The sequence below is a fragment of the Xenopus laevis genome, chromosome 3L (assembly GCF_017654675.1).
Source record: "Xenopus laevis strain J_2021 chromosome 3L, Xenopus_laevis_v10.1, whole genome shotgun sequence".
Classification (NCBI taxonomy): Eukaryota; Metazoa; Chordata; class Amphibia; order Anura; family Pipidae; genus Xenopus; species Xenopus laevis.
This window is the reverse complement of record NC_054375.1, coordinates 93,186,011-93,199,265: the sequence shown is the minus strand read 5'-3', so window position 1 is coordinate 93,199,265 and position 13,255 is coordinate 93,186,011. Positions and strand designations below refer to the sequence as shown.

The following is a 13,255-nucleotide window of genomic DNA, read 5'->3' as shown; positions in this document are numbered from 1 at the left end:
GACTGGGTCTCTGTGCAGCTTAGCATGAATGATTCTCACTTGGGGACAAAATATCAATGTAGATATCTTTTTAGTGAAAGGGGTTGCTCAACTTTGAGTTAACTTTTTGTATGATGTAGAGAGTGATGTTCTGAGACCGTTGCAATTGGTTTTCATGTTTTATTATTGGTAGTTTTAAAATTTATGTTTCAGCAGCTCTCCAGTTTGGAATTTCAGCAGCTATCTTGTTGCTAGGGTCCAAATTACCTTAGCAACTAGGGAGAGGTTTAATTGAGTGTAAGCCAAAATGTGCTGAAAAAGTCTACCTCGGCTTATACTCGAGTCAATACATTTTACAAGTTTTTGTAGGTAAAATTAGGTACCTCGGCTTATACTCGGGTCGGCTTATACACAAGTATATACGGTAAATGATTAAAATTGGGGATCTGTGACTATAGCAGGGTGACAGTTAACATAATGGATGCACACAGTGAAACATTGCATATTAGATTTTAACTCAAAATTAGACCTGAGTTGCATTGTGTCCTGAGATGTGGTAAAATTATATTTGGAAAAATTCCCTGGGTCAATCACATTTGAACTTCTAGTGTATTTTGTACACATGCTTGAAATTCTTTGGTGTTGTCTGAAAATGTTTGTCTCAGTTTATCATGTCCAAGTTCTGGTATGTGCTATGCAGTGTTATTCTGTAAAACAATACAACTGTGCATTAGGAATGGAAGATTGCTTTACTAAAAATCCTTGTTTGTTCAATCAGATAGGAAATGTGCGTTGTGTGGAGGAGACCTGCCCCCCAGCACCCTGTCCAAACCCTGTAAGGGATCCAGAACAGTGTTGCCCTGTATGTAAAGGTGAGAGTTCTTACTCTTGCATTGTTGCTGTACTTGTCTGTTAAGCTACAATAAGTGGGTTATTTATCAAAGTCAGATTTAATCTCAACATTTCTGCTACAAACTCCAATCAAATCTGCTCTGGTTTTTTATGCTTAATTATTATTACATTTTCCAGAGAATTTGGTTTGCGGGAAAAAAAAATCAGATTTTCACGATTTTTTCAGATCTGTCACCCAAAAACTCTTATGCTTTTTTGCCCGATAACTCTGAAAAAGTAGGGGTATTGCACGAAACCCAGCGCACATCAAAAAATCATTGAGACTTCTCCCATTGACTTATATGCAACCTCGACAGGTCTGAGATGCTGGATTTTCTAATTCAGACTTTTCCATCTCCGGGGTTTAATAAATTCCGAAAAATCCATGATTTTTTAAAAGTCTGATTTTATAAAAAAAAATGTTTCGGGGTTTTTGCATTCAGAGTTTAGTAAATGTTTTGCATGTCTTACTTTGACATATGTGCAATGTCTATATCTAAACATTCATCTTGTTTTTGAAACATCCATCTTGTTATTTTAATATGAATATGTCTCCTTTTTGTTATACTTTTCTTTCTCTTGCTTTGTCCCATTTCCTTCCCACATGGTTCTCCTTCTTTTTCTTTCTTCCTTATCTACTCCACTCTTAGTCTGCGTGCAGGATGGGGTGGAATTTTTGGAAGGAATTGAGTGGGAACTTGATGGCAATCCTTGCAGCAGCTGCACTTGCCGAAATGGTGACACTGTCTGTGGAGTCAGTGAGTGCCCTCCAGTGTCCTGTTTACACCCCACCAGGAGAGAAGGTATGGCTTTACTGCCAAAAGCAGCCTATGCTTCTTCTACATTGTGCTCTTTTATACAGCTCTTTGTACCACTCAATTAAAATGTGATTTCATATTAAAAATTGAATAGAAAGATGACCACTTGTAAAGACATATCTGTGTGGTGTTGGCATGTAGCCAGGCCCGGATTTACAAACTTGCCACCCCTAGGCCGGCTCTACTCATCGCCCCCACTCCCCTGCCGGTGCCGTCCCCTTCGCTTCCCCTGTCCAGCACTGTTACCTCCACTTCCGGTTTCCCCCTGTCCAGCGATGTCCCCTTGTCTTCCAGGGCCTTCCGCTTTCTGTGCGAGCGCATGCGCATAGCTTAACACTCTGGAACAGCACTGTGCCGTCCCCTTCGCTTCCCCCTGTCCAGCACTGTCGCCTCCACTTCCGCTTCCCCCTGTCCAGCGATGTCTGTCCCCTTCCAGGTGGCGTCCTCTTCCCCCTCAGTGTGTGCGCGCGTATGCGCACATCTTAACACTTGGGAACAGCACTGGAGTCTGACGTGAGTCTCCAGTGCTAGCTACTGATGCAGCTGGGGATCGCCCCTGAAATTGCGCCGCCCTAGGCCCATGCCTATGTGGCCTTGCCACAAATCCGGGCCTGCATGTAGCAAATTGTTAGGACTCACAAAATGTAGATACTCTATGGTCATGTGGTATGATTAAAAATGGATTGAGTGCAAGCTGTTTCACCAATGAAAGTGTATTAAGGAGAGTGTGCATTGATACCATGAGTTACTGAATGCAGAAGAGGTCAACTTAAACCATGCAGCCCATATTATGTGCTTTTTATAGCTTTGTCTCATGGTTTTTCTTTTTCTAGGAGAATGTTGTCCAGTATGTGACTCTTGCAGTTATAACCAGAGACTGTACAGCAATGAGCAGATATTCACAGACCCAGACAACCCATGCCAGGACTGCCAGTGCAAGGTGAATTTTCCATATGCAGTGTGGTGACATGAAATCGAGATCTGCAAGGCCACATGCTTTGTAGTAGCTAAGACCAGCATAACTTCAGAAATAACATATGGATCATCCTTGGTTTTCATATTGTTAGTTACACAAAGGATTGTCTTGACATTTGTATGTCTGTGCATTTCACCAGTTACAAAATATTATGAATTCTGATTTGCCTCCAGGATGGTACTGTTCAGTGTTCTTCCATTGTTTGTCCACCTGTGCTGTGCACTATACCAGAAAGGACCCCAGGCCAGTGTTGTGCCAAATGCCCAGGTGAGCTTGCTACCTGACAGAGAGAAGTAAATTGAATGAATTAATTATGTGCTGAAATACACCTCGCATATATATATATATATATATATATATATATATATATATATATATATATATATATATATATATATATATATATATATATATATATATATATATAATATATATTATATATATATATATATATATATATCACCCTTTTTATCACTGGATGCTATATATGCCAAAATACTGCAGACCAGACAGTACAGTGTGCATTAATAACATAAAACAGTTGCTTAATTTGGCATGCCTGATACACGGACTGCCACACCCATAGCTGTTTTCTTTATGTCATATACCTACCACCATGGTCACATCATATAAGTTGTTTACTCTTCTTTTAGACTGCAGGTACCAGGACCAGATTTTCCTAGAAGGAGAGCAATTTTCCAATCCACTTAATCAGTGCCAGGAATGTTGGTGCCGAGATGGACATGTGACCTGCACAGATAGGGGGTGCACGGGTGCCCTTTGTTCATACCCACTACCAGGCACATGCTGCCAAAATAACTGCAATGGTAAGGGGAATATCAATGGAAGCCAAAGTACAATGGGTAAATGGGTGATCTGCACAAAGTGGCATGCACAAATAGCAAAATGGACTGATTAAAGAGCAATAAGAGATGTATCTATATAAGGAGTGCAATGTATTTGAATGTAATTTAAACAAACAGATGAAAAAGTGACAGCATGTTAAAATAGATTGTGAAACCAAGGTACAAGAAAGTAAAATGCAAAATATGAAAATGGCCTGAAAAAGACCTTAGCAAACAGTCAAAACAAGGTGCAAGTCTGGATATCCCAATGGAAGAAACAAGTGTAATTAAGACCATGAAATAAGAAAGTAGAGGGCATGAGAGAAAAAAATCAGCCTGTAAAAGAATGGTGAATCTTGTGTTTTCAAAAGGAGAGGAGGCAGTTGAGAGGTAGCAAAGGGTAATTTTATGTCTATCTGTGTCATGTTTTATGTAAACATATTTTTTTATCTTTTCACAGGCTGTAACTATGCTGGAAAGGAGTATCCTAATGGGGCAGATTTCCCTCACCCCACAGACAAGTGCAGGCAGTGTCACTGCATTGTGAGTACTTTTATTTTTTAACCTGCAGCATGTTTACAGTTTCCCCTAATAACTTCAAAGATTGTAAGGGGTTACTTTACTTTCAGTAGAAGGCTTTCATATTTCATCACTCTACATGGCTTTTGTGTTTTACAATGCATCTGAACTTTCTGGCAATATTAATGGGAATATCATCTGCCTTTTCTCCGAACTCCCCATGTCCTTATTAATGTTTTCTTTTCACAGAATGGCAATGTACAGTGTCTGGCACAGAGATGCCCCCCTTTGCTGTGTGCTGAACCATTTCCCGTGCCTGGAGAATGCTGCCCACAATGCCCAGGTAGATTGTCACAAACATATAAGCATACAGCGACACAAACAAAAGTGTTTAGTGCATATTTAAATGAATCTTAGAAATGAGCTGACAAACAGTAACACAGAGGGCTGCTGGGAAGGATACAATCAGGACTGATGAAATCAGTAACTCAACATTTACTAGGTTTAGAGACGTGGCATGTGGGATAAAATCTGTAACATTTATTTGTAAGAAAAAAAAGTGTCTTGTTTATGTGGGTGTACACATCAAGATACCAATGCTGACCAAAACATAAGGTAAAGATCACCCTTTTATTAGAGCTTAAAATTTCATTGTATATTATTAATATAAAGTTTTGTTTTGCCCCCATAAGACAGAAATGTTGAATGTTGCTTTGTAAGACAAACCTTTATTGCAAAACACGTAGGACAGACACTTCTGATCTACATAGGATTTTATGGACCTTTAGATAAGTGGATGAGTGGAATTCTGTACCCCCAAATATAACTGTATCATCTGTGGCCTTGAACACAGTACACTGTGTGAAACCTTGTAGAGATGAACACATACCAACCTCCCTATTGAGCCTTCCACAAGAAATTTAGTAAGAAAACAGTTTTTTAAGAAAATAATGTGTTTGTCTGCAATTCTTAAAGACCCAGCTGAAGCATACAAATCAGATATATGATAAATTAATACGCACAGGGTATAAAATACTACAAAAACTAACAACTAAACAACAAAACTCCTCATTGCATTCTACTAGGTATTATATTTGGTATTTTAGATTATATCAAACATACCAATGTATATATAATGGCTATATACTCTGCATTCACTGACTTCACATAGTAAAGATGATTTATTAACATATTGTAGGTGCTAAATGGGAGCAGTTCATTTACCTATAGCACACAATTAGCAATTAACATTGATTGGTCAACTGCAAGATAGAAAATCAAAGCACTGATTGGTTGCTATGGGTAACTGCATTGATGCAATTTAGCACATGTTGGTAAATCACGCCAGTAGCTCAGGGCTTTTTCACACATTCCGCTCGCAATGCCAGAACACTTGTAGACATGTATTAACTCTGTTTTTAAATTATCATTGATTTTGTATTATATTTAATTCACCGTAACTTTACCATTTTCCGCAGCTAGAACTTAATGTAAAAAGTGAATGTTTTCATTATAAATCTGCCTAAAGTAACACGATTATTGGCTGCTCAAATCTTCACAGTGCCACCAGCTGATTGCCCTTATTCTGGGGTAACATACAGACACATGCAGCGATTTTATGACCCATCAGACAAATGCCGTGACTGTATCTGTAATAATGGAACAGTAACCTGTCAACGAAAGCCATGTGCCCCAACACCATGTTTGCATCCTTTGCAAGGAGACTGCTGCCGCTCTTGCGATGGTAACACTGCTGATGATCACTGCCCACTGTTAAATATTAAGATTTTTATGAAAGTATAGAATTTACCTTGTTTTTACATTTCAAAATACAAGTATATGCAGATTATTCATTAGAAATAGCAGAATGTGTAGTTTTACACGCAACTTAAGCATCAACAATCTGTCATGTTGGTTTATTACATTGAATAAATAAAGATAAAATTAAATATACTTTAAGTTATATGTTACACAAGGTGGCATTTATGTATTTTAGAAACTGGTGAAGAAAAGATTGTCTTTTGTTTATCTGATCTGTGAAACCACATATTTGGAAGAAATTGTACTTTAATTTTTCACAGTACTTTATACAAAAGTGTGCCCCTTAATACTTTTCACTGAGAGCTTGCTTCTGATTTTCTTGTTTATGTTGCTTCTTTGTACACGTGGCTTCTCAATGAACTGCTATGTTTTGATTGTGCTAACTGGGAGTTAGAAGGAGACTTTATATTCAATTTCAGACTTTGCCCTGTTTGAGAGAGATATAGTAATATTAATTAAAACAGCATAACCCTATTTATTGTTGAAAAAGGTGTATACTGCCCCTTTTTTCCCTTCTATAAACAGTCACCTTGAAGTCCTGTGGGTTCCATGAAGTTTACTTAAAATGTTATTTGCCACTACTGAAAATCATAAAGGATAAGTATTCCACATGGCCTTGTACATATAGACCATTCACAACTATTTTGTGACTGGTATTCTGATTTTCAGAAGTGTGCCTTTTAATGTATTAAACTTCTCAAGAAATTTTGCTAGTCAGTAATGATTATGTGATCTTCTGATGACTGTTTTTTGTTTATTAGGATGTCTCATGTCTGGAAAGGAATTGGCTAATGGTGAACAGTTCCCACAACCTTCAGACCCTTGCTCAGTGTGTGTTTGCTGGGAAGGCAGTGTAACATGCCAACCTAAAACCTGTCCTGTTCTCAACTGCCCTTTCCCAGCCCCTGGGCAATGTTGCAAAGAGTGTCAAGGTGAGTGATATAACGCAGTATTTTTTTGATATAAAATAACGTTACTTGTGATTACAGATATTTTACATTAAAATACTTAGGAAAATCTTCTTGTGCAGAATTGTGTTGAAGTTTGATTGTGTGGAACATTTAATTTCTGTACTGAACAACCTAAAGCTTATTCTGGCCCTTTGCTGTATGTTAACTCTGAAACAAACAACAAATCTAAAAAAAAACTGTATGAATGTTACAAATTGCTTTTTCACAGTGGAGTAAAATAAACTTTTTAGCTGTGGTTTTCATTAAATAGAACAGTACAGAAAACCAAGAATAAAAAGACATAATTATTAGTTCTTGTGACATAAGAATCCTGGTAATGGATGCCTTTGTCAACTCTTTAAAACATAAACATACACCTTCAGATATCATGTCTATTGTATCAGCCTTTGTAGGTGTCTGTACATGTTCTTTCACTGTGAATCCAATAAAAACATGTGTAATACTCTGCAGACTGTCAATACTTTGGTGAGGTGTACTTGAACGGGCAGGAGTTTTCGGCCCCTGAGGATTCATGTAGCCGGTGTGTATGTGCTGATGGATTTGTCACCTGCAGTAAGAAACCATGTTATAAAGCTGGCTGCACACACCCTAGCACTCCACCTGGAAAATGCTGCCCTGTCTGTGATGGTAAGTAATGGATGATGGCATGGGTCAGGGGGTGCAAGGGTCAGTCCTTAGTAGTTTTCAAGCTATAAGGCTGGTCCTCCAGGGTTGGCTGAGACTGATGGTCTTTTGAGATTTGTGGATAATGCTTATTTGCTCTACTAGATATTCATAGAAACCCATTTTGAATGACAATAAGGATAACATTTGTGGTGAACAATTTTTCTCTCTTCCATATTCTTGGGACTACGGCTGATAAAAACATGGGTATCTACATCTGTTACTTAGTTATGTGATATAAGGCCAGGGACAGACAATGTCGGATCTAGACCTGCATTCCTCCACAGGCCGAGAATCCACTGCTGTTCCTCTCCAGCTCTGCCGGCAAGGGGAAGCATTGTATGCGCTCGGGTGCAGGCAGACGTGGCAGATTTCGATGCCGAAATGCAACATTTTGCATTTTGTTTTGAAATCCGCCTGCAGTCGAAAAAAGGCAAGGGGGAGCAGCAGGGCAGCAGATTCTCCACCTGCAGAGATTAGGCAGTGTTAACATCATTTGGCCCTAGCCTAAGAGGCCTGGTCTATTATTCTAACTTTAGAGAGGAGGGAGAGTTGCGGTTTAACATAAAATATTTTTTTTTTTGCATGCTTTATTGACTTCATTCCCTACATCAAAATCAGCTCCCTTTTCCTTTTGTTTTCTCTCTCAAAGTCTTTTTTTGGCTTTAGTATTTTTTTTCCATTTATTCATAACTCCATCTGACATTCCTCTATTCACAGGATGTTCATATAATGGAGATGCATTGATAAATAGCCAAAGTGTTCCTGACCCTTCCAACCCACTTTGTTCAGAGTGTACATGCAGGGTAAGTGTAAGGTCACATGACATGTAAAATCACACTCATTTTATATATAACCATGTCAGATTAGGATAACAGATTTTGCCAAATAACAAATGGAATCTAAACACTAATTTGTATGTTTAAAGATGAAAAATTTAAAATTGCATCATCCATTATATACACTGGTCTCTTATCTAAAATGTCTGTGTTCTTTCTATAGGCAGGGTCTGTACAATGTGTGCGTAAACTCTGTGGACCCACTTCCTGCCCACACCCTGTCACAGGACCTTGTGATTGTCCCATATGCCAGGGTGAGTCAAACGTATTAATGGTTATGCCAGTCTTTCGCTTTACCATTACCATTAATTCTGAATGAGCTTTTTTTGTACTTGAATATATCAGCCAAATTTTCTTTGAGCCTGGCTGCAGTGATCTTAGCAGGGCCCTTTCAACTAGCTTACATCTAGTAGTACAAATTTGTTTAAGCCATATGTGGTAACAGTTTAAACCCATCCAAATTCTGGAGTATTAGTAGGATACCAAAGTGTGTAAACTCCTATTAATGAGTTATGAACTTTTCTGACTGTGTTTTGGAATATGATATATACTGTATATATATATATATATATATATATATATATATATATAATATATATATATATATATATATATATATATATATATATATATATATGTATATATATATATATATATATGTGTGTATATATATATATATATATGTGTGTGTATATATATATATATATATATATATATATATATATATATATATATATATATTCCAGTGCAGAATAATATCTTATGGTTGCAATTTGTTCTCCATGACTTTTATGTTGGCAAGACTATTTATAACTATTTAGTTATAACTATTTATTTTATTATTATACTTATTCGGGATGCACCGAATCCACTATTTTGGATTTTGCCCAACCGAATCTGAATTTGCATATGCAAATTAGGGGTGGAAATGGGTAAACATCTTTTACTTCCTTGATTTGGGACAAAAAGTCACGTGATTTCCCTCCCCATCCCTAATTTGCATATTCAAATTAGGATTTGATTCGGACAAATCAAGTTGAAAAAAGCCGAATCCTGGCCGAATCCCGAACAGAATCCTGGATTCGGTACCTCTCTATTAATTATTAAATTATACACTATGTACCGGGAACAGTACTAATGTAATACACTGCGTAACCACTTGATCTAAAGGCTAAGGATATTGTGGGCAACAAGGACCTGTGCCAGTTCCTATATTGTCAAAATTTTTATGTGGAACGGAGGTAAGAGGATTGTTACTTCATACATTGGGCCAGATGTAGTTCATTGAGAAAAACTTTTCTCATCCTTTGGGCTAGATTCAAATCAATGAGAACATTTTATTTTATGGTTAATCATGTCAAATCGGATAGGCAAGAACAAATTTAAGGAGAAAGAACTTTTCTGCTAATTCAGTTCCAGTTGTTCCCATTGACTTTAACAGAGTTTTCATGTGATAAAGAGTGATACATTTTTCTTATTGAATTACATTTGTCTCTGTGGGAAAATCTCGAAATGAATGACGAGTTGATTTTCTCATCAAATTGAATCTGACCTTTTTTTTTTAATGAACTGGTGATGGTTGCACTAAGCTGTGTTAGATGATCCCTTGCAGTGAATCTGCTATAGCGTAACAGTAAGATCTGCATGTTTATTAAGCTGGGTTTTGGTTTTCTTTCTGTTTTCACTCTTTTGTGTTCGTGTGCAGTGTCGGACTGGCCCACAGGGATACCAGGAAAACTCCCGGTGGGCCCAGGTGTCAGTGGGCCCTCCTGGTTCGAAACATTTGCCATATTTCATGGCCATTGCCTATTTTTTATGACAACAAAGAGACTAAATAGATTGAATAATAGATTATAGTATGTAAAGAAAAGAGACTAGCAGAATAGAGGTTGCGTGAGGAGAGGAATTATAATAGTATTGAGAGTGGGCCCCTGGTCTAAGGTTTTTGGGTGGGCCCCCGGTGTCCCAGTCCGACACTGGTCGTGTTTACTTTTGTGTTTATATATAATGGGCCAGATGCAATGCAATGGCAAAAAATGATCTCACTGGTTATCACATGAAAACTGTAGTAAGGTTTATGGTAAAAACTGCAACTGAATTAGGAGGAACCCCCATCACTAGAAATTTTAATGAGGTGTTCTTATAAGGTCTGTTGTACAGTAATACCCATTCTCTGCAACTTCTGTAAGTGAAACTTTGCCACCTGCCGTAAATGAACAAGTGAATAGGAAGTGGGTGGGATTATTTCACCTTAATATTTATTGGGGCAGGAGGGGGAATGGCCTGTTCAATTTACGCCAAAAGTGAACTGCAATGCTGTAAATTTAATAAATCTTGTCTTGTTTCATGTTGTGTTATTTGGGATAATCCAGGACATAACTTCTCTTTTTTTATTTGTACTTCTCTCATTTTATATTCTCTGCCTTCCTGTTGTTAGGTTGTCATTTTCAAGGTCATAACTACATAGATGGTGAGGTGTTCACATCAGCACAGAGCCAGTGTGAGCAATGTCGTTGTATGGTAAGCCAACCAATATTTATGATTTTAATAAAAATAATTTAACATACACTGCCATCTGTTAATATAACACTAATGGTTTGTTTTTTAATTCATTTGACACTCGTGTTATTCCATTGAGCTTTCATTTTGTATTTAGAAATAAATGGCGAGTGTATAAAACTACAGTTTATAATACTGTATATCAGAACAAATACATGGCAGGCAATAGTTACAATATACACAATAAATGCAAAATAGTCTTAGAAACAGTTAAGTGACATGGGGGTCTAAAATAGCATACAGGTTTCAAAGGCAGTGATCTTATTCTGTGTTGCACGTCATGGGCTGAACTTTTTCAATGACCATATTTTTTGCGCTTTCCCCTTTAACTCTATTTGAAGAGGGGTCATGTGACCTGTGGTCCTCGCCCCTGTGATCAGGTGACCTGCCCACATCCTGCTGAAGATCCTTGCATGTGTCCAGTGTGTGATGGGTGCAACTACAGTGGAAGAGACTGTACCAATGGAGAAAGCTTCCCAGATCCTGAGGATGAATGTAGTCATTGTACTTGCAGAGTAAGAACATAAGATATAGAGGCAGGGCATACATTTTACGAAAGGATGAGAATGTGAAAGGCCAAAGGTAGAATAAGAAATTTTGCACTATAGCTCTATTTAAGAGCAATTATTATAACACATGTTATATGAGAGATGAATTCACATAACGTCTACTCGTTTGTGATGAAGTCAAAATTCTGGTAGAGAACCCTTTCATGTGTTACATGAATACTGAAGTATACATAATCGGGTGCTATACACATATTAAAAATATCAATGCATGTTTTGCTGCAACATTAGAACCCACTTTTTATAAATGCTTATCCTTAATCTCCCCCCTGGCTAGCCAAGGATTAATATGATGAGAATGGCATTATCTGCTTGCACCTGGATTACTCAGGTAGCAAGTCATCCATACTTCCTGCTTCTGGGGCCTTTCAATTGTGTTATGTTCTTGTCTGTAATTGTATAGCATAGTGTTATGAAAAGAAGATCTCATTCAGATAGTTTCATACTAAGGTGCATTATTGGTTTAAACTTTCTTGGGTTCTTTGTATGTCTTGTAGAATGGAGAGGTGGCTTGTATTTCTGTGCCGTGTCCTCGCGTATCCTGCATGTACCCCATTACACCCCGAGGGGAATGCTGCCCTCGTTGCACTGGCATCTGTAAGCACAATGGACGTGTCTATCAGAGTGGAGACACTTTCCACCCTCCAGGGGATCTTTGTACCAAGTGTTCATGCCAGGTGAGTTTATCTTCAGCTAAAAAAGTGAGGTGACTGCTAACAGCAGTGAAACTTAATGGCAAGATGACACTTTTTCTCAGGTAGACTTTTTTATTTTAGAAAACACCATTTACCATAATCGGTAACCCCACAGTGATACATTGAATAAATAAATATGTCAGCCTTAAGGTTATGCTTGAAAGAAGCAGATCAAACAAATCGTCATCCCCAGTGTTTAGGCTTTCAATCTTTTCTAAGAAAGTTTTGCAGGATCTGCACTCTGCATTATATTTGTTTGAGCACCAGAAGCTTTCTTTTTGGATCATAACACCCCTCTGCTTTGTACCCTTCAGTAGAGCTAGTATACTTAGATCTGGAAGGGGCTTTTGTCATTCAGAATTCAGGTCATTTGAACCCCTACACAGCAACAGAGCACTGCTACCTTTGTTCTGCTGAATATTGCCGTTTCTTTCATTTTTTTGCTGTATACTTTGTCTTCTGCTTACTAATTTTCCATGCTGTTTTAACAGTTATTAAGTATGATTATAACATTTGCTTTACAATTGTGTAAATACCATTCATTCATATATATATTCAAATGTGCTTACTTATAATATGACAATTTGTAGTTCACACCTACCCACTTTCTGTTGTTCTTATCACATTCTTTGTTCCTTAAATATAAATTATTTAATTATATTTAATACATATTTTTGTTCACTGTACTTTAGAATGAAATGGTGAATTGTCAACGGGTTCGCTGTTCCCAAGAATGCAGTCATCCTGTACTTTCCCCTGCGTCATCCTGCTGTCCTGTCTGTGATCGATGTTTCTATGAGAACCGAGAATATGCCAACCACGAGACTTTCACTTCAACATCTGACCCATGCCAACGATGTGTGTGTCTGGATGGTAGTGTCACTTGTACCCATGTGGTGTGCCCTTATGTTTCTTGTGCAAACCCAATAACCAAGCCAGGACAATGCTGCAGGGAATGCCCAGGTACGCAGCATACAATTGTAAGCGCAAGCGAAATGTATTGTATTGCTATTCCCAGAGGTACATATACTTAGTTGTCAATGTGCCCATTCAGCCTGCTCTGATAAATTGGATGCACGTGTACTTTTCTACAACTGCCTGTGTGTGAGATGA

The 13,255-nt window shown here is 37.8% G+C and overlaps 1 protein-coding gene across 2 annotated transcripts in view; it reads left to right on the top strand.

Annotated features, from left to right (window-relative positions):
• kcp.L (kielin/chordin-like protein L homeolog) overlaps positions 1-13,255 on the top strand; it is a 55,249-nt gene that overhangs the window by 30,276 nt on the left and 11,718 nt on the right. For both annotated transcript variants that reach the window (XM_018250611.2, NM_001085886.1), the window contains 16 exon segments: positions 758-851; positions 1,521-1,673; positions 2,522-2,628; positions 2,838-2,931; positions 3,318-3,491; positions 3,970-4,052; positions 4,278-4,371; positions 5,590-5,772; positions 6,611-6,781; positions 7,271-7,447; positions 8,204-8,289; positions 8,486-8,576; positions 10,760-10,842; positions 11,223-11,396; positions 11,945-12,124; positions 12,835-13,105. In XM_018250611.2, the coding sequence (XP_018106100.1) occupies positions 758-851; positions 1,521-1,673; positions 2,522-2,628; positions 2,838-2,931; positions 3,318-3,491; positions 3,970-4,052; positions 4,278-4,371; positions 5,590-5,772; positions 6,611-6,781; positions 7,271-7,447; positions 8,204-8,289; positions 8,486-8,576; positions 10,760-10,842; positions 11,223-11,396; positions 11,945-12,124; positions 12,835-13,105 (2,215 nt within the window).